A 26,783-nucleotide genomic window follows, 5' to 3' on the forward strand; every position below is an offset into this window, starting at 1 on the left:
GCTGATGCCGCTGAAGCACCCTGCTGGCCCTTCACAGCAGCCTTTGCGCTCGTAGATGTCCTTTCGAACTCCATAGCAGGAGCGACGTCAGAGCTCGTTGAGCCAGTATTCAAGGCGCTGGACCTGAACGAGGAAGATGCAGCTGGAGACCTCGGTGCGCGGCTCGAGCCTTGCGCATTGCTGGAGGATGACGCCGCGTGAGGTGGACTGGTTGGGCGCGGCGGTTGGACCTCTGCTGGCGGAGCTGTAAAGGAGCCGTCGTAGCGATTGGAGCTCTGCTCCGACATGGCGTCTCTCTATCGATCAGTGACGCCAGAGAGTCCTAAGCACGCACGCAAGCATAATGGGACGCCCAGCGACGGCGGTGCGTGGTCGAGAAGGCGGCGCGTGGTCGTGGATGTGGACGTAAAGGCAAAGCTGCGAGAAGAAAGACTACGCGCAAAACAGATGCATACCGGCCGGCGCATCCTACCACGTTCAAATTCACGATCTCTTTTCGCCGTTCACGACATGAAAGTGCGCAACAAAAACACCTCTGAGGAAGAGTGAGTGAGTGAGCGAGCGAGCGACGCTGCTGCTGATGCGCTGAACAATCATCCGATGAAGGGCCGCTTGATTCTTATATCCAGTCCCCGCCCACCCATCGGTTCAACCCCCTGCAGCGACCTCGTCTCTGCGGGAGCGCAGCATCCAATGATGGCCGATGCCAAGAAGCCCACCAAATGACCACGAGCGCAAGCACGAAAGACGAGAGGAAAAGCCAAGCAAACAGCGCACAGATCGTGCGTGTGCATGCATTGGAAAGGAAAGGGGGTACAAGCGGGAAGGGGAAGAGGGCGTGGGAGGGGGCGAAGGAATATCGGCTCAGGTTGCGTACATGACCACGAGGCTTATTGGATGGCCATCGGTATGAGTCCCGAACCCGTTGGGCGCGGTCTTCGGCAGAGCGGAGTGACTGGGAATGGTGAAATGGAAGGGGGAAAGAGGAGAAAAGCTTTGGTCGAGTCTTCCTCCATCTTGACGTCCTGGAAGTCGTACCGACGAGACTAGCGCGAATGAGAAGCGTACGGAGTCAGCGCGCCTGTCGTTCGCAAAGTGGGACAGTCCTTCGAACACTCACTTCTCCTCACTCCCACCACTGACCATTCTCCATCTTCAGGCCCCATCCCCTTTGTCGTCCAGTCCGTTCCTGCTTGTTGGTAGGGAAAAGGGAAGGGGGCAAAGGTGAAGTTGACGGCTCGCTTGACAAGAGATGACATCGTACCTGCGAAGTAGGCGCTGCCCAACACGGCTCGCGCTTTGCAATCGAAAGCGTCGCAAGGAGGCAATCTGATGCTTGTTGTGTGCCGATCGGAAGCGTCGTTCTGACGAGTCGAAGACTCAAGTCTGAGGAGGCAACCTAATGGCGTTTGGTGTGCTACCAGAAGCATCGTCACACATGTGAAGAGGCCATCTGATGCTGTCGACACGGACACACCGACCAGGAGCGTCGCCCGAATGAGTAGACACTTCGATAAGGGGAGGCTACCCGACGGCGTTGACACGCGACCGCTCTATGGTAGAGCTGAAGGTATGGCGAACGAATCGCTCTCGTCCGTTCGATGAAGGGACAACCGAGTCAGAACATGACTCGTGCCAGCACATTGGAGTGCGGCAAAATAAGCTCCAAGAGCTTCACCGAGTACAATGGTACCGGTTTCACTTCCTCTCGATAGAGGAAGTCCTGAAGATCCGCACTGGGACTTCGAGCGAGAACACTGCCCGCGAGGGTGTGCTCCCAAATGCTGCTCCAAGCAGCCTGAACAGTACGCCGCACGAGCAACATTGCTGATGGGCAACATGAGTCTACCTCGCCTGAGGAAGTCTACGAAGCCAAGACAAGGCTTCGGACAACAGCGATGCCCAACATGGGCACGCTTCTAATGATCGGCTCCGAAGAGCGACTAGTGGTGCCAGCAACGGAGTGCTGGCAAAGCGAGACGGCATACGCCATATTCGCTCGACCTGAGTCAGCGACCCTTTCGGATGCATGACGTTCTTTCTCGAGGTGACGCCGATCCGGCACCTTTGCAACCAGCTCTTGTCGAGCGGTTGACCTCTTGAAAAGGTCTCGAGGTGAAAGTCGCCGATCCGGCACCTTTCTCACCAGCTCTTATCGAGCGGTTGACCTCTTGAAAAGACTTTTATGTATGAGAAGTTGCAATCGTCAAAAGACGACATGTAGTCAGGTTAATTGAAGATGTTCTGAGCACGACCAGACCCCGCAGGTTTCGGTCGAGGAAGTCGAGCAAGATTCGGTCTATAGCCATCCGAATTGGCACGTGGTGGCGACTCAGGAGCCTCCCCAGCTAGCGCCAAAGCGAAGGCTGATAGCCCGAACGCATGTCAACAGACCTCGAGGACTACAACTGCGCAAGCTACCGGCGGCTTTTTTATTCGGGTCAGGTGCGGTGCAATCAACTGATTTGCGAGAGATCCGGCTTTGCCAACAAAGCGGGAAGCCCCTCGTCGATAGCCAGCTGATGCACCAGCCGCGCACGCCGGACTAGTCCGTGAAGACCCGTCTAGCGCACACGGGGATCTCGTGACGGAGGGCGAACGTGTCCATGTTGCCGATGCAGAAAGCCCTCTACGAGCTCGACTGCCACGCCCTATGCAAAGGGATACGAGGTCGAGGAAACATCAACTCGACCAGGTACGGCGTGCGTCTCGGCATGGTCCACGTTGCCACGTCAACTGATCCGGCACCTAGTAATATCAAAGTAGATCTTGAAATCCGTGAAACACGAGCTTCGTAGTAATGTGTTCATGATGAACGAGCTTGTATCAATGAAGAACGAGCTTGATAGACGCAAAGCATCCACTACCGCCAGCTACCTCATCTTGACGCCCTTCTCCTTCTTCTTGACCAACCCAAAAGGCAGCTGCGAGCAGCGGCGATCCGGATGGCGTTAGTCGAAGTCGATGGGCGACAATTCCGGTGAGCGGCGTGCAAGACATTGTGCGCGAAGAGCGACGATGATAACGATGATGTTCCTAGCCAAAAGGCTAAATGCCTGTCCAATGGACAAATACTGCCCCACAAGGGGTTCAAATACGTCCCACGAGGGGCAAAAACGACCCGAAACGGGCGAAAAGACGACCCGAGAAGGACCAGGTGGTGTGCGCACGGATGCGGGGATCGGCCCTGTGCTGCTTCTTCGAATGCCCGTCGAAGAACCCCGAGCTCGTGTGGTGTAATGTTCCGAGGAACTTGACTACCGCATAGCAGTACACGATGTGTGGGGACAGGTCATGAGCACCTGTGCAAGGGCGGACTCAGGCTCGCCCGGCGAGCCTGGGACAGGGGGGCGACACCCTGTCGGTCCATGAGGAGAGGAGGGAAAGGGTGAAAGTTGAGGGGGGCAGTTTAAGTAGTGTGAGGCAAGCCTGGCAGAATGCCCCACGGCTCGCGTTGACCAGCCTTGCAGATCCTCTCCTCTAGTGCTCTGCTTTGTCCTCCCGGGCGCAGGAGCGCGACCCTTTGGCCCCCTTCGAGGCCCAATCGCGCTTTGGGCTATACTGTAGCAGCCCTATACGACGCCATGCAGCAGCAGCAGCAGGCAATTCCGTCTGCAGCTGATGCTCATCTCAGCGCCAGGCAGCGTCCGCGGCCCGGCCTGCTGTATACCGTACAATTATTATTGTGATTCGTGATTGTAATCACAATGTCAATCGGTCACTGCTGTTGGCGTCGCACCGACTCGATTTACCCAGACTCCCGACCATCCGACCAGCGGCTGCATGGAAGTCCACGCATGCAATCGGAGCGTGAGAGCACAAAATGCGTGGAACACCTAATAATCAAAATAGCTGCACTGTGCTGCAGCTCGATCGGCGCCCAGCTAGCTGTAGCTATATAAGCTGTCATGACGGTGGTGGGTGAGATGGCAATCGTGATAGTTCTCGGATCACCTTCGTGCTTCTTGATTCTTTTCACGATTCAAGAAGGGCTCACTGACCATCAGACGGTGAGTCGCGAGTCGTGAGTGCATGACGCTTCAAATCCGTCTCGAACATTCACGATTCTTGATTCGGTGTTTCGTACTTTGACGCCAACTTCATTCACCTCCAGCAACGATTCGAGTTTCGCTGCATGCGTGACGCTTGTAGGGTGAGAAGGTCCCATACTCAGCGTCTGATTGGGTAGCAGATCTTGCAATTCCCCCTCCCCTCCCCGTCTGCCCGTCGATCGCCATTCGATGCCGAACGCCTCGCTGTTTCGTGGCTATGGCGCGCTTGTCGGACGAACTGCTGCTCTCAAAGTGCACTCGCAATCACACGTGTCTCGTGGTGTGCTCGTGCTCGTGCTCGAACAGCGCCATTGCAGCCTGGCTTATTGGTATCAGCTGCAGTGTTATGAGCAGCGATCACTCCACATCGTCCTGCAGTCAAGTCTGGTTGCTCATGGGGCCGACGAGGCCGGCAAGCATGTGATTGCAATCAAGCACGGGGATGGGTAAGTATATATGACGTGGCGCGTGTGGATCGAGTATAGAGGCGCGGATAAAGGTCTAATTCAAGAATACGAGGCGGATGCTGATTTTCCCCACGGGTGCAAGTCGATGAGGGGTGGCAGATCATTGGTAAACAGACTTGGACGAACATCGAGGTGCGATGCTAGTCAGTATTCGAATATATGTAGCAGGCCAAATCGAGGCGTGCGTTCTTATAGAGGGGCTCAAGTGCGCAATTAGGAGCGCCAAGGTCCTCCGGGACCAACGACAGTAAGACGCTCCTGTGCTCGGCGCAACGATTGACGGCAGCGAGCTAGTAGCTCTTCCCTTGCTCGCAGGGAGCGTGTTGCGGCCGTTCCGGTGAGCGTGTCGAGATCCTGCAAACGAATCATTGGAAGCATCTCGACCCAGTCCCAGAAAGTGCTAGGTCCTTCGCCGTCATAGAAGCAGTCGGCCTGACGTTCGAAGAGGCGCTCGACGGTGCGATACATGCAAGGGACTGAAGCCGTCTTGATGGGCTCGTCATAGCAGCTTTGAGGATCAGGACGACTTGCTGCTTGGCAGCAACTGTGAGAGCACCTGTCCAGTTCCAATTCCGGCATCTCAAGGATGCGCAACTCTACGATCTTGGGCTCCTCTCCTGGTGTATCGTTGGATGGAGCGAAGGAAGACCCTGTACGACGACGTTCTTGACGTCGCAGAGTAGCCAAACTCTCACATGCGAGCATTCTCCACTGGTCAGCCCACCAGCACGCACATGCTGCACTAACACCGTCCTTTCGGCAGATCAGGGAGACCGTCTCGAGGGTGGGGTGGGTGAGGAGAGCGGCGAAGAATGCTGGGTCCTCCTTGCACATGCCTCGGCAAATCTGCTGCTCCTGCTCAAGCTCAGTCCGCTCGCGATTGGGCTCCTTTCCAGTAGCAGCAGCAGCGGAGGCCTCGCGCCTCATGTCGGTCACGCAGTCTGGGCACGTTGGCACGAAGCTGATGGCCAGATGCTTCAGTCCAGCTTTCGTGATATAAGATGGAGGTGGACGAAGCGCAAGAGGCCAGAATGGTGGAGGAGGTGGATACTCGCGACGAACGAGAAGGTAGGCACATTGCATGCAATAGACGACGTGCACGTATTGAGGTCCCAGTCTTGCAGCGCTTGATTCGATTTCCGACTCATCTGATGCTGAAGCAGCGGCAGCCTCTTCAGCGGCTTGGACGGCAGGCGGAATTGGTGCGAGAGGACTCGATTCGAGACCAAAGCGAGGGATGTGCGCTTCTACCGAAGGGTGAAGCAGCGAGAGATTGAATGCGTGGGGCGGCGTAAGCATAAGAAGCTTTTCGAGGTTTGGGAGCTCGGCGCAGCACGTGTGCTCCAGCTCGATTTCCATTTCGCGCAACGTCGAGCGAGGCGTAGAAGGTGAGAGAGCAGCTACCATAGTCTGCACATCAAAGCTGTCATAGTCCAGACCTCCTTGGCTGAAGCGAAGCGCGCGCACAGCCTCGTTGACCGGCCGCGTGGAAGAGAGGGAGGCCAGACACAAAGCTTTGCAGAGTCCTGCTTCCTTTGCCAAACGTCTGCGCAACGCCACGGGACTTGCGGATGCGTCACCGAGCTTGGGAGATCGATACAGAGCAGGTTGAAAGATGTCGTAGAGCAGAGAGGATGAGGCTGCCAGGCTGGCACATACATGTTGAGGAACAGCTAGCGATAGGCATTCTAGGATCAAGATGCGCAGCTCCGATGGCAAGCTCGCGATCGCATGTCGCATGAGCACATCTCGCCTCGATTCCGAGCAGGTGCGAGCGTCGAACAGGGCAGATGCGGACCGAGCGAGCTGAGCAGAAGCTGTTCGAGCCGAGGATTTGTACCTGTGCGGGCTGCTCGGCTTCTTCTTCTTGAGGTCCCAGATGGTCATGGATGAGAAAGATCGCCGCATCAGCGTGGTGACGTCTTGTTCTGGTTCGGATTTGTTTGATAGCCAGCCTTTGAGAGTGTTTTGGGAGGAGAGGCTGGAGCGTCCGTGATGAGACGCCCTGTAGAGTGCCGCCTCTATCGTCGAAGGTGGACCCCACTTTGGCAGCTCCTCCGGCAGAAAGCCAAGCGAGTAGGACATCGCGTTGACGTCTGAGGTGCGACAGGCTGAGCAGTAGAGGTGTGAGCAGGTCGAGTGGGCAATGAACAGGTTACGAGTGTTGGACGAAGACAGCAGAGCGTCGGCAGTTGGGTCGAGGAGCGTGGGGCCCAAGATGGAGGTGATGATGTGATGCTAAACGTCAGTCGACTGTTGACTGTGGAGATAAAGGTGGACAGACGCCTGCTGAGCGCCTTGGCTATGACCGACCGAGAGTCACGAGTGGGAAATCGACACAGCCTCAACGACTATTGACCATTCGATTGAAGTCTCTCCACGCACCGATGATGCTGCCTCTCACGTCAGACGCGGGCGGGCCGTCAGCAGCAGCGGTACAGCGGTATGGCTGGAATCGGGTCCAGAATTGCTCTGGCGGCACCGCATCGGTGCGTGAGTGTGGATCGATCGAGTCGCAGAGTTGCTGTGACCGTTGGCGATGCATAGCTATGCAGCTGGATGGCTGAGGTCCGAACATTGCTCTGCTCGACCTGGCAGGTATAGCGTTGCTCATCGGTCTCAATGTCGAGCCGCGTTTGACTGTTCTATAGGCATCGGCGATTGACCACCGCAAGCGGCTGAGCCGCCAGCCGGCGGCTTGTGCTGCTGGGTGGGTGAGACAGCAGGGAACGAGTCCGCTGAACGGGTCCGCTTCTAGGATTCCATCCAAGATCCGGGGCACCTGGTTCACGATCAGACGCTGAAGCTTGCCCATGCATGGACAAACGACATGTATAGCAGCTCTGCCAGCCACGACCTTGTAATCGTATCGTACCGGATTGGCCGTTAGGTCGATGCGTACTAATCTGCGTGAGCCCACTCACACGACCAAGGCAGCCGGCGAGCAGCGCTGCTTGGTGCCAGCATCCACATACCGAGTGCTCACTGCATGACGACTTTTGGCTGGAGGCTGGAGGGTAGAAGACTCACGACTGATCGCATATCTGATCCAGCCGGTCGGTTGGCGGTCAAATGCGGAGAACCTCATGCATGCACGCGCGCGCGTCGACGTCCCCTCTCATGTCACCCGCGACGGCGGCAATCTTGAGCTTGAGTTCGCACATCCCGCTACAGCGCACGCGGACTAGCTCACTCAGACTCACGCCTTAGCGCGCATGCGGTGTTGCCCCCGGCTGAGCGAGCGAGCGATACGGCTATATAGAAACGACGGGTCCCACAGTCGCCGCATGTTGTACAAGCGCGATCCTCACCGTTTATACCGACCGGCCGGCCTGCAAGACCGATGGACGCCTCCAGCGCGCAAAGTGGTGTGCGAGACCGGGATGTGCTCTTCTCAACGGATCCAACACATGCTGGCGGCATGACACAAACACACGCGTTGGCATCCATCGGACCCCTTTCAGAATCACGTGAATACATTCGTGATTCAGGCTCAATAGTAGTAGTAGCGAGCGAGACGGGAGTTCGGAATCTGTACCATTCGTGACGGTGATGGAAATGTTAGCCAGTGCAGGGGCAGGAGCCTTCGTGCGGATGCGAGTCACTTAGCCGCGCTTATTCCGCAACGTAGGGATCTGAATTCAAGCTCCATCAACACATAGATGGGTACGCATCGGGAAGCAGAAAAGGCGCTGCTCGAGGTGCGAGCATCCGCTGCGCCATGTGAGCGCCTTGCTGTTGTGCACCTCACTCGCGATTCCTGACCGCCCAGCACCGCGCTGTTCGTGATTGCCTCTGATCACCCAGCACCCATTCGTGATTCATGGCCCGACCGGCCTCAATGATGGTATGTATGGCATGCGAGCAGCGACCACTGCATGGCTAAGTTGGCTCAAGTTGGATCGTCCGCCTATACAGCGCTCACGAAATGCGCAAGACTAAACAATAAGGAGCAAAAGCGCCACATTTGCAGCTCCGAGGTTCGCTCTTGAGCCGCGTACGCACGCTGCTGCTGCTGGGCGTAGTTGCGCCCACACGGCATTCAACAATTCCACCTTTCAACAGCAGTCGTGAGTGATAGGCTTGCCTTTGACAGACAGGTGAGGTGATCCGATCGCTGTTTCGAACGTCGTTCGTGCATACCCACCATGAATGGACACGACTTGATGACGAGCGCGCAATCATGCTGGTTGATATGGTTGAGTTCGTGATGCACTGCGGCCCGTGGCCATGACTGTTGAGTAGGCATTGGGCGGCGCAATCACTCGTGAATACGTCAACTTACACTGCCGCGAGATATACAGGCAGACAATAAACGAAGCTTGGCACTCGCCAAGCAGGGGGACCACCGACACCGGGCCAACGAGCCCTGCTCGTCGACGAAGTGGTCAGTCTTCAAGGCAGACGGACAGCACGCAATCCACAAGCTATACTCGTGACTGCAGGGCCTTTGCCGCTTGGGTATGCTGCTGTGATGAAGAGCATACAGCATTCAGCCAACCATCCACGCAGCTCCGCCATGCACACGCAGCTGGATCCCATCGCGGAGTTGCGAGACGTTGATGTGGCTGTTGATCGTATCCCGCTCACCAAGATCTGCAAAGGCCCTGCCTGGTCCACACTCACGACTCGCAAATCACGAATCTTGCATCATCCATCATATATGATGGATGCAAAGGGCGCCGGCTCGTCTTGGCCTTGGTCACCGCGCGGCAGCCTTATGCTGACCGTCACGGCAAGGTCCCCTGAGCGTGCAGCAGGAGCCGAGCGGAGCCGAGCCGGGCTGCCGGCGCGAGGCGGCGAAACGGGTGGATCGGTATAGGCATGAGCTTGTGCGCATAGCCAGCTATAGAAATGCAACCGCCATCGTGCTGCTGGCTGTGATGATTGTCCCGGCCATCAGTAGACAGTCAAGCATCCTAGCTGAATCTGAATGAAGAATCGTTGGACCCGAGATTGAGTGGCGAGAACGCAGCGATGTCAAACCAATTCAAATATCGTAGATATTTTTGCTGTTTACAATATTCAAGAGCGGCAGAAAGCTATCTCATACTAGACTCGTGACTCTTGACTGTATTGTGTACGGGCGCACAGAGCGGAGATTTCGTGTGCACGTTCAAGAGGTTTCAAAACCCACTCAGCAATTCGCTTCACATCCGCGCGCCTTCTCGATACGGCACAAACATATATAGCAAGCTCATGCTGATGATGCTGCGCGTATACAAATATGCAGAAGTGGCGCGCGTGCAGCCGTCGCGCCAGACGCTTGACTCGCATGCATGCATGCACGCTTCCTCTCAGCGATGCTATAGCTGTATGGGTACGGGTGATTTGCGTTGTGCATTGCCTACCTTTGTAATCCAAGAGCGTCTTTGCTTTGTGTTTTACAATTACTACCGGTGTTCCGCGTTCAGGCGCAATGTACGCGGGTGGAGATCGAAGAGGCACACACATCGTACATCACGGCAGCTAGGGTCTAGGCTTGACCAGAGTCACAGTCGTGAGTGCAATCGATCACTCACCCATCAACAAGCAAGAATTGATGAAGATTTGCGCGCGCCTCTGACCGCAAGCATCACCCGGCGGCGCGCACGCGAAGATCTCGCCCTGCTCTCGAGTCCCTTCATGCTCTGGCCCTGGCCCTGGCCCTGCTCCGTCTCTCCCTCCCTCTCTCTCTATTCTCTGTCCCTTCTCTCTGTATTTCTTCTTCTCTCTTTGTTTGCCGGGTTTAGCCTCCCGCACAGCATCGTCGGAGCTTCCAGCTCGCTTGGGGGTAGCACGGAAATACGGCGGCACATTCTTGAACTCTCATCATCATCAACAGCAGGCACCGCGGCTCTTCGAAAGATCACTCGCGCAAGCCCGAGACCGTAATTGAGCGGACCGCCGTCCGCACCCAAACTCGGACGATCCCCTCGGAGAAAGTCGCAATCACGAGGCACGAGTGAGGGCAGTCTTAGTAGCGCATCGACCTGGCTCACTTGTCACAGGAGCACAGCCTTGCACTTGCTCATTGCCTGCATCATTCAAGGCTTCGGCTCTGTGTCCCTTTTCGTGACCTCTATCCGCCGCTTGGCCAGCTAAGCTTCTACTTCCCGCTGCCATTCTGCGATCGGTTGCCCCTTGGGCGCTGCAGCTCGCCCATTCCAAACGCATCTTTGCTCGCACAAGCGGTACTGAGGTTTATTTAAGCAACCTCTTTAGCGCTTGTCGCTCAGCCCCCTCCCCCTCCTATATCATCGCAACTTGCCAGCCTGCTCCCCCTTTGATTCCCAGGACAAATTCTCCGACCTTCTCATCGCCCCGCCCCTTTCGATCGCTCGATTTCAAACTGGACCGTACTGCCTTGCACTTGCTGTGCGCATCTACACCAGTGCGTGATGCGCCTCTGCAATAGCCGTAAAGCGGCTCAATGGAGCTTGCTTGCCGTCTTCAGCGCCCTGCTCCTTTGCCAGGGAGCACGAGGGCAGCGCCAAGTATCGCTGCAGGCAACGGACTCATCGGACGTTGTCACGTCGTCGACCTACTTGGACACTGCCGGCTCCACAGACAGCGGCTCCAGCGCCGCTCCGACCCCGACCTCTAGCACCCTGCCGATCGGCAGTGCCGCGGTAAGCACTGTCGACGACGATGACGATCCCTCTGCGGCAGCGTCGGCTTGGCAACCACCACCGACTCAGTCAGCAACGGTTCCGTCGCCAAACGGTGCTTACCCAAACCCTCAGTGGTCGAGCCTGCTCGGTAAGACGCTCTACTTCTATGACATTCAGCGCGCCGGCCAGCTACCGAGCAATTTCCGCGTCCAGTGGCGCGATAGCTCCTCGACCAGCGATGGTAGCGACGAAGGTCTGGACCTGACAAAAGGCTTTTTCGACGCTGGCAACTTCATCAAGGCTACCCTCCCGCTCTCTTGGACGTTGCAGCAGCTCGCTTGGGCCGGCGCTATGTACGGCGAGTCCTTCGACTCGACTGGCCAGACAAAGTACCTCAACAGAACCATGAGAGTCGGTCTCGATTGGCTTCTGGAGGCCAGCAGCAAACCAGACACGGTCGTCGTGCAGGTGAGCTTCCGTGACATCGACTGGCAAAGACTCGATCCGCTAACTTCACTTTGCCCTATCTGTTGCCGCTCTGCTCGCAACAGGTGGGCCGCCTGGACGACAACTATTGGGGTCCAGCGAGCGGGATCCCTCAAAACCGTCCTTCCTACACGGTGACGCGCGACAATCCAGGAACCGACATTTTTGCCGCCGTTTCCGCTACGATGGCGCTTGGCGCCCTGTTGTACAGCGGCACGGCCATTCCCGCCGGCTTGAATCAAAACGGCACAGTCGCCTCTCTCCGCGATGACGCCTATGCCTCCCGGCTACAGCAGCGGGCTATCTCCATGATGCAGTTGGCCCAGAGCGCGACGCCTCAACAAGTCTACCAGAAAGCTCAGCCGTACGGTGCGCAAGCATATCCCTCTAGCGACTTTAACGACGAACTCATCCTAGCTGCCACGTGGCTCGCTGCCCTTACGGGGCAGCAACAATACGCCCAATATGCGCTGGATGTGTTCAACGACAACGGGTTCCCATGGACTTCTGGTGCACTCAATTGGGATTCCAAAGTCGCCGCGACACCAGTTGCAATGCTCCAAGCCGCTGTGCTGAGGCCAGAGCTCTCGTCTGTCTTCAATGTCGACACACTGCGAGACAAGTCGGAGGTCTGGCTCGATGCAGCGGTAGACAACAAAATGTCCAGCTTTTTCTACACTCCTGGTGCACTCCCTTGGTGGAAAGGGGACTCGGATGGTACGAGCATGAATCCCATGATGAATGCAGCCTTCTTGTCGGCCATCTACGGACCATTTGCGCGGGGCAGCAAGGTGAACAAGTACGCTGGATGGACGAATTTCCTGATCGATTACGTCCTCGGCAAGAATCCGATGAACACTGTGTACGTCATCGGCGCCAGTCCCAACAGTCCGCTGAATGCGCATTCCAGCATGGCGAGCGGCGGTCGCGACATCAGCGAGATAGACACGTCGCCACCCGTCATGGCGCACACCCTCTGGGGAGGCGTGCTTGGCGGTCCGGACAGGAAAGATCGATTTTTTGATCAACGCAGCGATTACACTCAGAGCGAGCCCACCGTCGACCTGGTCTCACCGATGGTCTTTCTCTCCGCGCAGAGAATCGCAACTCGCGCTGCTGACCCTTACTACGTCTCCAACCTTGCTGACAAGCCGCGCAAGGTGGCAAAGAGGCCCAAGTCGAGCAGCCAAGTCGCTCTCGAAGCTGCTCTACCTACCGTTCTCATCGTCCTCGCGCTCGCCATCGCCGGATTCGTCGCTTTCAAGAAGCGAGACACGATCCGGCAGTGGTCGCGACAGAGACGTATGAAGAAGATCGGTGTCTCTTACAAGAAGGAAGACTTTGTCTAGCCTTCTTGTTCGTCTCCTTGGACATTAAAGACCTGTCGTCGCCGCTACTATCCTCTGCCATTGTTGCCACACCATCTTTCCCCGTTTTCTCCCACGCATCAAATGTACTTTGCTACGGCTCGAACCCGTCTATGAAGCTTCGGAATCGCATCTCACCACGTCCTCGCGTGATCAAGGCCGCTGCCGTTCCTCATCCTATCGCAATCTGCTCTGCACACTGCATGGTCGATGCATCTTTATTGCAATATCATCGATTGCGTCGCGAAGTTGGGGCAAATGAAGAACGGGAGAGAAAGTGGCGATGCAAATGAATCGCAGTAGAAGAGAAAAGCGAAGTAGCGACGCCGCTTACAACGCTGCCGCTTACAACGCTGCACGGAACGACGCCTTGAATCGCGTTGGTATATGAGCGCAGAGGGGCACGAGCCGGCCGTGTGTCCACCGTGAGAGAGAGAGAGAGCGTGCGAGACACGAAGGGCTGACTATGCGCATCTGTATCGAGGGGGCCGAAAGAGAGAAGAAAAGATGCTGATCCGTGCGAAAGATTCATCTCCTCATCTTGAGATGAGACCTCGAGTCGCGTGAAAGGGACGATGGTTCCAATCGCTCCGAGAATGAATGCCGGTCAAAGGATTGACGGACTACTGTTCGGCAGGAGTGGTCAATCGGTCCTTGACCTCGTTGCCGTAAGCTGCAAGGCCTGCGACGATTTGTGCACCTGCTGCAGCGGCAGCTCCAGCCTGCTGCATCCAAGCCGGCGCTTGCTGCTGCTGCCCATCGCTTGGAGTCTGGCCCTGATTGGGCGTCTGAGCTCCAGAATTTGCAGGGTCTGCCGAAGCGCTAGCGCTCGCTGCGCTCTCAGACGCAGAAGCTGAGCCAGAAGAGGCGTTCGAGGAGGCTGACGCTGAAGCAGAAGCCGAAGCCGTGGTCTTGTGAGACGCAGACTCGGCCTTATGATGCTTGGCTTTGTGCTCTGTGGGAGCCTTGTGGTCCGCGGGCGCCTTCGCGTGCTCCTTCTTGGTGTCTTTGTCCTTGTTAGACTTGCTGTTGTTATGCTTCGAGGCAGCACCCTTTCCATCCGCCTTGCTCTTGTTGCTGTGAGCCTTGCTCTTTCTGCCGGCTGCTTGAGCGATCTTTGCACCAATAGGACTTCCACTCTGCACAGCGCTGCTAGCACCGCTTGCTGCGGCCGAAGCCGTAGAGTCCCCCTCATTGGCGCCTTCCAGAGCGGCAACCTTTTGCCTTATACCGTTATGGTCGAGGCTAGAGTCCGGAGGGGGTCTGACGGATCCGTCGGTGACGCACACCATCAAGCCATCGTACAGATTGTCGCAGTTGATGGAGGGGTTGTTGTTGACGAGCGTGTCCCTGGAGATGGAGTAGTCGCGCGCCATCGACTCGCACGTGTCCGATCCTCGCACCCGATGAACCAACTGGCAATCGTTTCCGTATCGACCCAGGCAGAGCGTGCTGCCAATCTCCAGGCCGTAGCACAGTGGTCCGCTGATGAGGTTGAATTGCATAATGTGGTAGGTGCTGGTCCAGGTTTTTTGACCAACCTTGTCGCACGTATCACCCGCTACCACTCTGTACGTCTCTGTGCAAGCCGTGTCCGAGCTGGCAAATTCTAGCGGGGACTCTGTCGCGCCAGGCACGTCCATCGTAGCGCTGTCAGGAAGCAAGGGTGCAGCGGACGCGGTGGCATTTGCGACGGGTGCTGATTCGGAAGTCGAAGCCGAGGGCAGCGGTGAGGATGCGTCGCTAGCCGACTGGACTTCACCCGCGGAGCTCTGAGCAAGCACAGCCGAAGACGCGAGCGCCAAAGCGCCCATTGACAGAGCAAATAGCCGCGTCATGGTGTGTACGTATTGGCGATCGTCGACTGGCGAGTGCTTGAGTAGGCGTTCTTACAGGCCTTCTACCTGACAAGCAAACAAAGCGTGGCTGAGGGTTGCCTTGGAAGTTGGGGAATGCGCCCGCGCAGTGCAGTGTGTTTGTGAGATGAAAGGAGCGTGTGTGGTGCCAGCTAATGATGATGCTTGATAGCGAGAGCTGAGAAGCCGAGTAGCAGGGCGCGAATCTAGATTGCAGTCTGGCGAGCTTGGGAGTGCGCAAGCCAAGTGCAAAGGTTTCCGAGGGGACGGCCCGTGGGGATGGTGTAGATTTCGGAGATGAGGGATATATCGGCAATACCTTGTGGGCAGCTCGAGTGAATGACGAGAAGAGAGGGAAAGCAAAGCGCTAGAGGCCCATCAAGAATCGTGTCCTCTATCGTTGGATGCAAAGCACGACCGGAACAGGAGCAATGGCTGCGTACGGGGGAGGGAAGCAAAGGCGAAGAAGGGACGGGCAGGGGTCATCGAGGCAGGCAAGTAGGCAGGCAGGCAAGTCGGTCGAATGGATGGGACGCGATGAGCGTCGGACCCCCTTTCGGTCGCGCGGCTGCCAAACACCAGAGCGCGGCAGGTATGAGTCAAATTGATGTGATTACAAATGCTAGCTCTCAAGCATTCACTCTTAAAATAAAAACAATTCAACGGCCACGGCGCAGATTCGAAATCCTGCGCCAACTAGCGTGGGGGCCGAACCGGCGTTCCAAAGATGTCTTGATTCAAATTGCTTGATTCTTGATTGATTCTCACTATATTTCTTCATTCTTGACTTGATCAACGTCTGGCTGCTCACTCTTAAAATTCTACAGGGGCGCGTCTGAAATCGAAATCAAGAATGAAGAATGTGGCTCGGTCTTTACGTTTTGAGAAATTCGAACCTTTCGACCAAAGAATGTTCTTGCGCGGACTGAAACGTCACCCGTACGCTAACCTTGAACCAATGAATCATCATTCCTGAAAATCAAAACAAAACAAATCAAATCAAATCAAATCAAATCAAATCAAGAATCTGGAGTCTTGAGTGAAAGTCGAAAGTTGACTCAACGACCTGCAACAAATTAAAAGAGCGCGGTATAGGCACATCACGACTGAGATAGGTCCCCGCGCGTGCATCAGGGCGCCAAGGGGAACGCAACACATACACCGCTGCTGCTGCACGCTGCAGCATGCATGCCGTGGGCACCAGCCGCACCTCAAGCCGACGCTGACCCATGAAAATCGAAATCGACAAATTGGATGGATAAAGTCTGAGTCACATTTTAACCACTTCAAAGACAGGTCTGAATGGGCCAAATCATCACGTGATAGCAGCAACTGCGTTCCTTGCGCACGTCCACACGTCTCTCCTGGCCATCCCTTTCACGCATTCGCAAGAGTCGAGACAAGACGAGACGAAGCATTGGACCGCGATGCTCTCAGTTCTCCTCCCTCACACACACCGCCAACATCTTCAAATCCTTCGTGAAAACATTTGCGGGAGCCACATCACGCCGAAATGATCTCTCTGCTGCCAGCAACGAGGCAAGCTCTGCGCACCAGCAGCAGTAGCAGCGCCATCCGCCGTCCTCTACTCTCACCTGCGGCCCTTCCCGCAGCTTGCCTCTCTCGCTCCTTGCAGACCACTGTCCGCGCTCAGGCCGTCTCCAAGCGCTTCACCGCAGAGCACGAATGGGTCTCTTTCGATGATGCTACGAACATCGGAAAAGTCGGCATCACGGACTACGCCCAGAAATCTCTGGGAGATGTGGTGTACGTCGAACTGCCCAGTGAGGGCAGCACTGTGGATATGGGCGGTAAGTGCCAAGTTCAATGCGCGTGTGCGTATTGTGTAGGTAGCGGTGCGCTCATATCGTCTCGTGCCTTGTTGCCTCGTCCCTGGCGTCCTTGACGGGCAATGATGGTCAGAGCAAATCGGAGCTGTGGAGTCCGTCAAGGCTGCGTCCGACATCTACTCGCCTGTGAGCGGTGTGATCGAGAGCGTCAACGACCAGCTCGGTAATGAGCCTGGCTTGCTGAACAAGAGCCCTGAGGACAAGGGTGAGTCATGACGCTCCTGGGACTCTGCAGTCGTTAGCATCTAAGTGAGAGCTGGCACGTCTAATCGCTGTGTCTGGCACCACTCGAACGCAACAGGCTGGCTGTGCGCTATCAAGCTTGCCTCTCCCAACGAATTCGAGACTTTGCTGGACGAGAAAGCGTACCAGGCTCTGTGCGAAGACTCGTAGACCGATCGACGGCACACGCAAGTCGAATGAGTGGCGACGCTGCGCACAAAGCGACGCTTGCTCTGCGCTCAGAAAAGCGTGTCATGGGTGTGGGAGAGTAATCAATAATGTCCGTCGGATTTGTGTTCTTTGGGAGAGAATCGCGTCAGTAGCCACTGTGAAACCGTATTTTTCGAGTCCTGGCAAGCTCATCTAGCGGACGGCCGAAATAGAGCTTCGCGCCCCCACTCAGAGGGAACGTCGTGCGCTCTCTTCCTACTTGACCATTCATTGCCCTATCACCTTGGCCGCGCTGCTGCTTAGGAACAGGAGCCTCGCGACTTGGGCTCAGCTTTTTGATCTTTGCGATGAGCTGGTGAGTCTTGCTGTGCGGGGCCAACACAGCTTCCAGATCTTTGGCTCGCGTGGGACACTGAACGTCATGTCTGCCTAGCGGCAGCGGCAGCAGCACCGCTAATCGACTGCTCGCTTGAGCATTCAGACAGGTGGTGAGCGAGCTCACAGAGAGCGCTTTTGCGATGGGTCAAGATTGCGCGCGATTTGCATGATGCGGACGTTGTACGACTCGCTGCGAAAACCTTATCGCAAGTTGCGGCTGGCAAATTGAATGCCGCCGAGAGCTTGCTGGAGTCAGGGTTGTGGATGAGGAGCAGTGTGAGGGTCTGGATAAGGCACACACACAGTCAAGACTCGATCGTGACTCCAAAACTCGCGTCTCGTGTCTCGAGATCGTCTCGTGACTTTTCCTTTCCGCGGTGGCGCAGACGAGCCAGTCCGCGCATACTCAATCAGTGACTGACCCCGCGTATACACTCGATCGCGCTGTGTGTGCCGATATACGCATGATGCTGTGCAGCAAGTCGTGAGTGTATAGCTATGCTGCAATGCCGCGCCGCCCTGCGACCGCGAGTGCACGGACTTCGACCGATCCCGCGCACAGGCGAAGCCCAAAAATTCCCCCGCAAATCTCGTGTTTTGATGCGCTCGGTGATCTACCTCGACATCTCGCTGTGCTGCGATGTGGCAGACGCAGTCAGACGAGTCACGAGCGGACACAGTCAGGAGGAGTGACGCAGTGACAATGTGGATACATCGGCACATCTCACAATGCTTGCTTCGCAACCAGCAACTACGACCATACCCAAGCCTATCGCTCAGTCGATTACAGCTTGATACGACATTGATACACAGCTACAGCCCTGCCTCTGCACTGACACGGCACACGCACACGCTCACGCTCACGCCCACGCCAGCTCATCTCGTATCATGACGTCCATCGATCCCTTCGCGCCCGTCGAGCTGCAACATCCCGGAGCAGGTCTCTCCCTGCACATTCTGCCTTACGGTCTCATTCCGCATCGGTTGCTGCTCAATGTTCGTCAGGATGGACCTCTGCATCCCTCCAGCGGCATCGAAGGAGGAGGTTCAGCAACGCACGATCTCTTGACTGGTCCTGAGGAGCCAAACCATCACCAGACTTATGGGCGATCCTTCTTCGGACCCGTCATTGGCCGATACGCCAATCGATTGCCAGCTGGAAAACAGAAATATGGCCACGGTCAAGAGATGCTCGTTCCAGTCTGGGGTGAGTAGGAGGGCCTCTCAGTCTCGATCAGCGGATGGACCGGACGCACCTAGGTGTACGTGTGGCTGCTTGCTGACTCTGCATTTGGGCGCCAACACAGGTGGCGAAAACCTTTGTCTTCACGGGGGCCCGGCGTCTGGACCTAACGGAGGCCCGCCCGTCAGTCTGCCTTTGATCTCTCAGGATGACGTGCCGCTACAGGAAGGGCCGTTGGACACTATAGTGTGGACCCCTCTTTCGAACGTGTCGAAAGCGGAGCTGTTCAAAGATCAAGACTTGTCAGATCCGGTGAATGGCAGCAAGGCACCTCAAGGTTCGGCGCGGGTCTTCGCTATCAACCATCGACCATCGAGCGACGGGAGTGGTCCTCCAGTGACTTTAAGAATCGAAGCTCTCATCGCTGTGCAAGGTCCCAGTGACCCAGCTGTGAGCAGCGAGGATGTGCCACCTCTTGGATTATCGGCAGGTAAGGTGCGCATCGAGTACAGAGCCGAGCAGAGGCGATCAGGGAAGGAGGAAGCAGTCCCAACGCCGCTCAACCTCACTCATCACTGGGCATTCAACCTCAGCGCATCGGATCCTTCAGCTCGGCAAACAGAAAAGGGCACCATAGAGCAGCACGAACTGCGCATGCTGGTGCGTGGCAAGGAGGAAGAACGAACGCTGGAGCTGGACAGTCGATCGGTTCCGCTGGGCCAGCTCAAAGCTGCTGATGGAGAGTATGATTTCCACGCTACGGGCAAAGAAGGCTTTGGTCGATTGATAGGCGAAAAGGCTCCACCGGGAGGCCATGATCATTGGCATGGATGGGGTCCCACATTACCCAAAGGAGAAGCACGAACCGTGCTCCGCTCTCCATTGACCAAGATCGGGGTGCTGTTCAGCACCGACCAGTCCGGTGTGCAGCTGTATTGCGCAACGGGCCAACCCGCTTATCCCGCCACATCGAGTAAAGGAGGACCAAAGAAGCGTCTTCACAGATCCGAGAAGGATACGGATGAGGGAAAACTCGGTAATCACCTGCACTCCGCTTGCTTCTTGGAATTTGCTCACCCGCACGCCACTGCGCTCTTCGAGCCTCTGCAAAAGTGGGCTGGCACCGACACACTGCTTAGAGAAGGTCGAACTTACCGCGCTTTTGTCCAAGCTGAAGTCTATGAGCCATAGATGAGCATCCACATCCACCTTTCAAGGCCCAAGGGGTGTCGTAGAGGAGCGCATGTGGCAAGTGAATGATATGAGCACACTCCATCGCCTTACTCCGTCCCCACATGTCAGCGCACAGGGAGTAAACTCGAGGCTTTGTAGTGATCGCGATTGCTTGATGACTTGCTAGAGTGAACGCAAACCGATGTCCAATGTCCTTCGTAATCACACACACCACGCCACGCCCCCAAACGTGCTCTAGGAAGCGTCGCGGCAAAGATTTTTGCGCGCGCGCACGGCGGAGACTGGTGAAGCAATGTCCCCTCTTTCTAGCTTTTCCCTTTTCGGTGGCCCTGTCTTGGAAATACCATGCACCTTCAGCTTCTGCCTTGCCTCCCTCTTCCCTCTAGTCTTCTCTCGGATGCAGCATCCTCCGCCTCGAGCGGCTCAAACATGCACCCCCACAGTATTGAAGAGCGCCACTGTACCGAATCCCGTGCAAAGGCTGGCTAGGAGCGCAACGATTATCTCCTTTGCTGAGATGATCGAAGTTTTTGGAAGACTTGATCGTCGTGATCGCCGAACGGAGTGGCGTATGATCGTTCGAGGATGGAAGGATGCAAAGCGAAATGGGAAGTGCTCGGTGTCAGCATGCAATTAGGCTGCCTGCCCGAAGTTTCCTTCATCAAAGTGCTTGCAGGCGCCACACAGAATGTCATGCCCTTCTGACGACTGCGCAACCCTTCACCAATTCGCCTCGAGCATCACCATGTCAGCCGAAAGTCCTACATCCGGTGGGCCTGCAGCTTTCTGGAGTCCCGCATTGTGCGCAGAGACTGCCTCACCTACTCACGTTGTGAAGTAGAAGCCGAGCAAGAAGGCGAGCGAAAGGAGCAGCGTAGCGAGGTACGGCAATAGGGAGACCGGAATATCGGGCGTAAATGCCTGGGCGGAGATGTGGGCCGACTGCAAGGACGATGGGGGAAGGAGGCAGCAGCAGCATGGGAGCGCGTCAAAATTGCTGCTCAGAGCGAGACCCAGCCAACAATCGTAGATCTGGAAGACGCTGAAACCTGCTTTCCACTCACCTCGGCCACGCTGAACGCTACTTGTTGCACCATCTTGAGCGCACACTCTGCTCTGCAGCCTCAGCTCCCTTCCAATCCAGCCGATCAAAGTTGTGCGGTCTCTGCCTAGTCTGCTGCTTGAGATCCTGTCCGCTTGTAACGGGCCTGTTGGAGTGCGGTGATGAGGGAGCTGAAGCAGGAGTTGCACGGGTTTTGGAGTTTGAGTCCAAGTCACGAGTGCATGCTGCGTCGAGGTTGAGCAGCTGCGTGCATTCACGTGATTGCGTAGCTGCGATCCTCCGCCGCGAGGGGCAGTCGTGAGTCTGAGTCCGTGCAACTCGATCACGAATCGAATGGCTGCTGGAAAGCTTTGCACGCAACGCACACCCGCTGGCTGTGTAGGCCGGTCCATCACGAATAGAAGAGATGCATGCATGCACCGCCCACTCACATACTCACGAATACATGATCGCTTCCAAGGGTTGGCGTGTGCCACACGCGCTCTACTTGCACAGCAGCGATCACACGGATCCCACTCACAAGCACACGCTCGATCACTGTAGTGGTCCAGACGCACCCTTGCTAGCCTTCATCCACTTTTGCATCTCGTTTCATCCACTCGGCCCTGCGCTGCGGCCCCATCGGTCGCCGTCGTTCGACAAGAAGAACCAGTCGGACCGCGCATCGCGTCATGTCGGTCCCCGCACCAGAGACGGACTCCAAGCTGCTCGAGGGTCAGGTAGCCGGACACGGAGGAGTGCAGCTCTCTCCAGATGGCAGCACGGTCATCAAGCCCAGCGTCGCATCCGAGCTGCACTTCTACACGCAACTCCAGGCCGCATCGCAAGGCACCGGCGCCTATTCGTCCGCATCGCAACTGCGAGACGACCTCGCGCGCTTGAGCGCATGGACACCCGCTTTTCGTGGCGAGGTGCTCGACGAATCGCGCGATTCGACGCAACAAGAAGCGACAAAGCAAAAAGCGCTGATTCAGCTGGAAAATCTGACGCACGGATTTGCCAAACCTTGCGTGCTGGATGTAAAGTTGGGCACTCAGTTGTGGGACGAGTCGGATGCGAGCGAGGAAAAGAGGGCTCGCATGAACAAGACTGCTCTGGAGACGACGAGCGCAGAGACTGGCATTCGATTTACAGGCTGTAGGGTGAGTTGCTGCCGATGCTTCTGGGGGTCCATGCCCTGCTCTCACTCGTCGGCGCGGAGCTAAACACTTGTCCGCGCACCGCAACTTCGCCCTCAGATATGGGACTCGTCCGCTTCCGCCTGGTTCGAGCTTCCCAAAGCCTTTGGCAAGTCCATCGACGCATCCCTCCTTCCCCTCGGCTTCTCCTCCTACTTTTCCGACCCGCTAGACTCGGACGAAGCTCGTCTGTCTCAAGTCGCTTCGCGGGCCGGCTTCAAGCTGCCCGAAGGAGGTCATCTACCTCGACTCCCTCCCAAAATCGTCGCCTATCTGCTCCAACACAGTCTGGCCGCTTTGAACGAGTTTCGGGCGCTTTTTGCGAATATCGAGCTGAGGATGAGGGGAGGTAGCCTGCTATTCATATATGAAGGGCATCTGCCAAGCTTGGAGACCGCAATCGAAGCGCACGACACGGGCTCAAAGGTGCTCTCCGTGAAGCTGATCGACTTTGCGCACACTAGATTGACTCCAGGCGAAGGTCCTGACCTTGGCGTTCTCAGGGGCGTGGACACGACCATAGCCATTATCGATCGCCTTCTCAAGGATGTCAAAGCGGGCAGGGCAACTCAAGATCACGCATGACATTGCGCCGAGTCACGAGTGTGCCACCAGTGGAAGCTCGAACAGGCTGCATCATGCTGCGACGCTTCGGCGCGCAGCACATGGGATGGGATCAAATGTATGGCTTGGAAGGCAGACTTCATCGGAGGTCGCGGAAATGCAGTGTATACATACTTGTTGTTGTGGAATACGAATTCGAAATATTCGCGTCTATGTCGTGTGGTAAATGCTGCACAATTCTCGCAGTTGCACGAAGGTTGGCGTAGACGGACTATGACTGCGCAGCGCCATCCTCACCGAAGCGAGGATGTTGTCAGTGGCTTGGAGGAAACGAGAGTAGAGGAAGGAGATCCCCTAGACACTGCAACTCTTTGTCTAGCTCCGGCGCCTGTCTGTGGGGAAGGGGCGCTGCTGCTGAGGTTCGTGCTCGCGCTGCGATCAGCAGACATCGGGCTTGCTCTTCCGCTCGAACCATTGCTGGTCGAAGAAGGCTTGCGCGTCAAAGCCGCCGTAGAATTCTTGCCCTGTGCCATCAAGGCGTCGTGCAAGGTTGGTCGCTGTTTTGCCTCGCTGCTGGCAGTCGCACGGCCAAGGCTCTGGACTCCATTTCCAAGCTCCTCACGTCGCACCCCATTTGCCAGAGCTCGAGAAGTTGCTCCAGAAAAGCTTCGCGGCCTTTCTCTCTCTGTGTCGGTAGGCGTCGCCACTCTTTCAGGCGCTTGCGAAGGCTTGCCAGGTGCTGCAAATGGCACCACGAATCGTTGGGGAGCCTTGCTGGAGCTCGCGCTCGAAGCTGCGTGAGACTGCTCACCAGACGAGGCAAGTCCTCTAGATTGAGTGCTCGGCAAAGCCGCGCCTACCACCTTGACCCTAGAGCTTGTTCCAGCGGACACGCTGCGCGCGGGCAGCGGACTGAGTTCGGGACCTGTGAAGCCCAAGTCACGCAATGTCACTGCTGTCTCTGTGTGACGCTGCTGCTCCGACGTGCTGCGTCCCGATGCCAGTGTGGATGGCCGTCGAGGTGGACTTTGGGCTCTCACGCCTCGAACCTCTGCCCCTGGACTGTTGCGCGTTGGCTCAGTATTTGAGCGAATTCGCATCGCGGGTCGAGTCTCGCTCATATCACTTCGCAATGAGGATTCTCCCGTCTTGCTCGAGGCTCCTCCATCCTCCTGCTCGACGAGACCCCTTTTAGACGAGGCCGAGTTCTTTTTTGTGGTTCTTTTCGAATGGCCTTCTTCGTCTTCGCGCTCATCGGCGATGACGGCAGCCAGCGTAGCCTCAGCAGCCTTGCGTGCTGCACGAGGCGCGTTCGATTGTCTTCGCCAGGGTCCAGAAGCAAGGTCAGGCGTGGGCATCCTTGGGGGCGTGTCTGTCTCAGCGGCTCTCATGAGTTCTGCCAGTGAGTCATCCGCTCTACTACTGGTAGTGTCTCCTGGCTCCCCTCCAGGCCCTGAGCTTCCACGAGGCGTTCGATCCCGATCGTCTTCGACATCACTAAGATCGTCTGACTCGTCGGCAGCACGCTCAGCAGTGCGCCCTGGTCTGCTCGACTTCGCCGAGTCGACCTTCGCCTCAGCAGAGCTTTGGTGCAGCTTGCGTATGTCTTTCAAGTTACCTGAGCTCGCTGCTTGCTTAGGCCCAGGCGGTCGCCGCGCTGGTGCGGACGCTGCGACTTGGATCTGACCATTCTCGCCAGCAGCGCTCTCTTCAGACGACTCGCGACTCCTCGACGGTGGCTTGCCAGGGCTCGGCAGGGCGAGAGACTCTGAAGAGGTCGCAGGAACGAGATCCGTGGGGTCTGGTTTTCGCATCTTTGTGTTCAGTTTGGGCAACGCGTAGTTAACGCTTGTGCGGCTCCTCGAGCTCGTTCGGCGGCCTCGCAAGCTTGCGTCCTCTTCCGTTGCAATCGAAGGGGCGCTCATCGACGTGGACATCCCTTCCACAGACCCGCCGCTCAATCGGCTTTTCTCCGGGGAGTTGGGCGTCTTTCTTTTGCGGGCGACTGGTGTTGGCACTGTTCCAAGACATCAAAGTCAGACGGCGAAGGGTCAGGAGGAAGAAATCATTGGACTCACCCTCTTCCACCTTTGCCGCGTCTGCAAGCGATTTCTTTGGCAGTATTTCTCCCTTGCCGGCTGCAATTTGAGGGGCTAATAGCTGTGCTTCTGGCTCATCCTCAGAAATGATGATCTCATCATCGTTGAAGGAACTCAGACTATCGATGCTTTGCCTTCTCTCGTGCGTCTCGCCGGCAGCCACTAGGGACGTGGGAGCGGCGTCATGCAGGCTGACCGGATCCCGGAAGACGTCGTGTTCGGGCTGATTCGGGACATTGTGGAGCCCACTGCGTCTCGCCGTCCGTGCTGAAGGCGCCTTCGAAAGTGTTGGTGGATCTAGGCTCCTGAGGCCAAAGTCCTTGTGTTGATGGTCAGCAACTGCGTCCTCGTTCCCATCAGCGCCGTCGCATTGCCTTTGAGCAACAACGTGGCTCAGACTAGACATCGGAGCCAACTCAAACGCTGGACTGGTAAGCGGACTTGGTGCACCGCTCAAATCCAGCTCACTCGACTTGATGGGTGGAGGAAGATTGACTCTGCGAGCCCCAGACGTTCCAGTGCGCGTAGAGCTGGTCGAGCCCGGTGTCCGTCCCAACACCCTTCTCGATCCAGATCGAGATCTCTCGATCGCACGTGGCGGTTCGGCATACACCGAAGATTGCGCAGCGCGCTTCGCAGACTCAGCTGCGCGCGGCGCACCCGAACCGTCAGAGAATGCCATCTCCGTCTCTGCTGACGTGTTGCGCTGGTTGTCAACAGCTGTGGCTGCCTGTTGATGCGTGATCTCGCGACTTTCCTCATCCGAGATGTCACGCACGTCTGGAGTTCCACTTGCCGAGTCGGCATACTCGTCCTCGTTCTCTTCCAGCACATTTGCGATCTGACATTCGGGCGCCTTTGCAATGTGACGCACAACTCCCGCCGGAAGTGCTGTGGGGTCTATGATTATGCGAGCAGCAGGGCCCAAGTGTGGCTCGAAATGGTCGGCGCGCTCAGAGCTTTGCCAACGCCCTTCATTTCGAGCAGAAGAGGAGGAGCCATGACTGCTTCGTCTTCGAGGTGAGTGACCCGTTAAAGCCGAGATGCCGTACCCCATCCCCTCCCAGCCTCGTTGTATGCTGCGCATGTAGTGCTCGTACCTTGCCAGAGCGATCTCAAGCCTGTTGACGACATGACTATGCTCTGCTCGTTCAGCTTCCATCTGCCTCACTTTCGACTCCAACTCGCGAATACGGATCTGAGCGAGCGCATTGGTCTTGATGATGTCTCGATTTTGAGCGATGTGCTTTCGTTTGACTGCGTTGGACGGATGATTTGCTCAGTGAACCTGAGTCCTCGAGTTCCATGCGCGCATGCAGCACCATCACCGAGCGCAAGGCGCGCCGACATGGGCCAGCGTGCGCCAGGCCCGGCCTCTTGTTGTACTCACACTGATCGAAATGCTCGAGGATGTGTTCGATGTTTGGTGTTGACTGATTGCCAAAGGCACCACTCAGTCGCGTCGAGGGCGGCATGGCGCTGCCATGGATGTGATTGCTCCCTTTCACCACTGATACTCGCTCGACAGCTCGAGTAGAATAATGGCGCCGCAGCGAGTCTGACGTAGCTAGTCTGCGTGACTGATGCGATAGAAGGACGGGTGGATGGATGGACGGATGGGTGACGGACGCTCGCTGGAGCCTCTATCGTATTCACACTCATGATCTCTCGACGTCGTCCGCTGCACCACTGCACCGCTCACATGCGGGAAGCAGAGAAGAACAGCCAACACGCGCTCGCTCGCGTGAACGCGTGCCGCTAGCTCAACATCACGTGACGAGCCGGTGACGCTTCTTGAGCTCGATTTTGAGACATAATTCACGACTGGGGTGACGCTCCACACCACCTGTCGTCACTACCACGCGGTCAGAGTAGCTCAGCTGCATGGTCACTCCACCCCAAGGCACTCAGCTAATTGCCTTCTTCATCCTATAGTCCTTGGGATGAGGAGCGGCCCACGAGGCAACGCGCCACACGCGAAGGTTTTCGGCGCGACCAATTCGTCAAGAGCTCGATCGGAACGTGAACGGAATCTATTGGTATTGCTGTACGGGAAAACG

The 26,783-nt window shown here is 56.7% G+C and overlaps 9 protein-coding genes across 9 annotated transcripts; 4 read left to right on the forward strand and 5 right to left on the reverse strand.

Moving 5' to 3' along the window:
- Positions 1–4,732: 4,732 nt before the first annotated feature.
- IE81DRAFT_344449 (hypothetical protein) lies at positions 4,733–6,604 on the reverse strand (the record flags this gene model as incomplete). Its single annotated transcript, XM_025515805.1, has 1 exon — positions 4,733–6,604. One exon carries the CDS (start codon positions 6,602–6,604, stop codon positions 4,733–4,735), a length of 1,872 nt encoding a protein of 623 aa, XP_025373133.1.
- A 130-nt stretch (positions 6,605–6,734) lies between these two features.
- On the reverse strand, positions 6,735–7,580 carry IE81DRAFT_132772 (hypothetical protein). The gene has a single exon (XM_025510280.1). It carries the CDS (start codon positions 7,332–7,334, stop codon positions 6,864–6,866), a length of 471 nt encoding a protein of 156 aa, XP_025373134.1. The 5' UTR covers positions 7,335–7,580; the 3' UTR covers positions 6,735–6,863.
- Positions 7,581–10,899: 3,319 nt separating this feature from the next.
- Positions 10,900–13,268, forward strand: IE81DRAFT_357170 (Six-hairpin glycosidase; the record flags this gene model as incomplete). Its single annotated transcript, XM_025516688.1, has 2 exons — positions 10,900–11,580; positions 11,664–13,268. The coding sequence occupies 2 exons, from the start codon at positions 10,900–10,902 to the stop codon at positions 12,945–12,947; spliced, it is 1,965 nt and encodes a 654-aa protein (XP_025373135.1). The 3' UTR covers positions 12,948–13,268.
- Positions 13,269–14,212: 944 nt separating this feature from the next.
- IE81DRAFT_283481 (hypothetical protein) lies at positions 14,213–14,584 on the reverse strand (the record flags this gene model as incomplete). The annotated part of the gene is made up of 1 exon (XM_025511566.1): positions 14,213–14,584. A coding segment is annotated over one exon (372 nt), but the record flags the coding sequence as incomplete, so codon positions are not given.
- Positions 14,585–16,065: 1,481 nt separating this feature from the next.
- Positions 16,066–17,287, forward strand: IE81DRAFT_319833 (hypothetical protein). The gene is made up of 3 exons (XM_025512846.1): positions 16,066–16,632; positions 16,745–16,876; positions 16,973–17,287. Exons 1-3 carry the CDS (start codon positions 16,335–16,337, stop codon positions 17,062–17,064), a joined length of 522 nt encoding a protein of 173 aa, XP_025373137.1. The 5' UTR covers positions 16,066–16,334; the 3' UTR covers positions 17,065–17,287.
- Positions 17,288–18,068: 781 nt separating this feature from the next.
- Positions 18,069–20,178, forward strand: IE81DRAFT_319834 (hypothetical protein). The gene is made up of 2 exons (XM_025512847.1): positions 18,069–18,649; positions 18,750–20,178. The coding sequence occupies exons 1-2, from the start codon at positions 18,331–18,333 to the stop codon at positions 19,814–19,816; spliced, it is 1,386 nt and encodes a 461-aa protein (XP_025373138.1). The 5' UTR covers positions 18,069–18,330; the 3' UTR covers positions 19,817–20,178.
- A 75-nt stretch (positions 20,179–20,253) lies between these two features.
- Positions 20,254–21,206, reverse strand: IE81DRAFT_319836 (hypothetical protein). The gene is made up of 3 exons (XM_025512848.1): positions 20,884–21,206; positions 20,649–20,761; positions 20,254–20,537 (listed from the first exon to the last, which is right to left on the reverse strand). The coding sequence occupies exons 1-3, from the start codon at positions 20,914–20,916 to the stop codon at positions 20,453–20,455; spliced, it is 231 nt and encodes a 76-aa protein (XP_025373139.1). The 5' UTR covers positions 20,917–21,206; the 3' UTR covers positions 20,254–20,452.
- Positions 21,207–21,259: 53 nt separating this feature from the next.
- IE81DRAFT_297053 (SAICAR synthase-like protein) lies at positions 21,260–22,835 on the forward strand. Its single transcript, XM_025512154.1, has 2 exons — positions 21,260–22,024; positions 22,121–22,835. Exons 1-2 carry the CDS (start codon positions 21,554–21,556, stop codon positions 22,643–22,645), a joined length of 996 nt encoding a protein of 331 aa, XP_025373140.1. The 5' UTR covers positions 21,260–21,553; the 3' UTR covers positions 22,646–22,835.
- An 82-nt stretch (positions 22,836–22,917) lies between these two features.
- Positions 22,918–26,198, reverse strand: IE81DRAFT_344456 (hypothetical protein; the record flags this gene model as incomplete). Its single annotated transcript, XM_025515806.1, has 3 exons — positions 22,918–24,641; positions 24,703–25,980; positions 26,114–26,198. 3 exons carry the CDS (start codon positions 26,196–26,198, stop codon positions 22,918–22,920), a joined length of 3,087 nt encoding a protein of 1,028 aa, XP_025373141.1.
- Between the last annotated feature and the right edge of the window lie 585 nt (positions 26,199–26,783).

Source organism: Ceraceosorus guamensis (assembly GCF_003144195.1).
Source record: "Ceraceosorus guamensis strain MCA 4658 unplaced genomic scaffold IE81scaffold_3, whole genome shotgun sequence".
NCBI lineage: Eukaryota > Fungi > Basidiomycota > Exobasidiomycetes > Ceraceosorales > Ceraceosoraceae > Ceraceosorus > Ceraceosorus guamensis.

What these genes read in the sequence shown, in the direction of transcription:
- IE81DRAFT_319833 (XM_025512846.1), top strand. Translation starts at nt 16,335, where the DNA reads ATGATCTCTCTGCTGCCAGCAACGAGGCAAGCTCTGCGCACCAGCAGC. An exon ending in CAGCACTGTGGATATGGGCG is followed by an intron (nt 16,633 to 16,744) that starts GTAAGTGCCAAG and finishes AATGATGGTCAG; the next exon opens with AGCAAATCGGAGCTGTGGAG. An exon ending in CAAGAGCCCTGAGGACAAGG is followed by an intron (nt 16,877 to 16,972) that starts GTGAGTCATGAC and finishes CGAACGCAACAG; the next exon opens with GCTGGCTGTGCGCTATCAAG.
- IE81DRAFT_132772 (XM_025510280.1), bottom strand. Translation starts at nt 7,334, where the DNA reads ATGGGCAAGCTTCAGCGTCTGATCGTGAACCAGGTGCCCCGGATCTTG.
- IE81DRAFT_297053 (XM_025512154.1), top strand. Translation starts at nt 21,554, where the DNA reads ATGTCGGTCCCCGCACCAGAGACGGACTCCAAGCTGCTCGAGGGTCAG. An exon ending in TTCGATTTACAGGCTGTAGG is followed by an intron (nt 22,025 to 22,120) that starts GTGAGTTGCTGC and finishes CTTCGCCCTCAG; the next exon opens with ATATGGGACTCGTCCGCTTC.
- IE81DRAFT_319834 (XM_025512847.1), top strand. Translation starts at nt 18,331, where the DNA reads ATGACGTCCATCGATCCCTTCGCGCCCGTCGAGCTGCAACATCCCGGA. An exon ending in GATGCTCGTTCCAGTCTGGG is followed by an intron (nt 18,650 to 18,749) that starts GTGAGTAGGAGG and finishes GCGCCAACACAG; the next exon opens with GTGGCGAAAACCTTTGTCTT.
- IE81DRAFT_319836 (XM_025512848.1), bottom strand. Translation starts at nt 20,916, where the DNA reads ATGGTGCAACAAGTAGCGTTCAGCGTGGCCGAG. An exon ending in TAGCGTTCAGCGTGGCCGAG is followed by an intron (nt 20,762 to 20,883) that starts GTGAGTGGAAAG and finishes TCGTCCTTGCAG; the next exon opens with TCGGCCCACATCTCCGCCCA. An exon ending in CTCGGCTTCTACTTCACAAC is followed by an intron (nt 20,538 to 20,648) that starts GTGAGTAGGTGA and finishes GAATTGGTGAAG; the next exon opens with GGTTGCGCAGTCGTCAGAAG.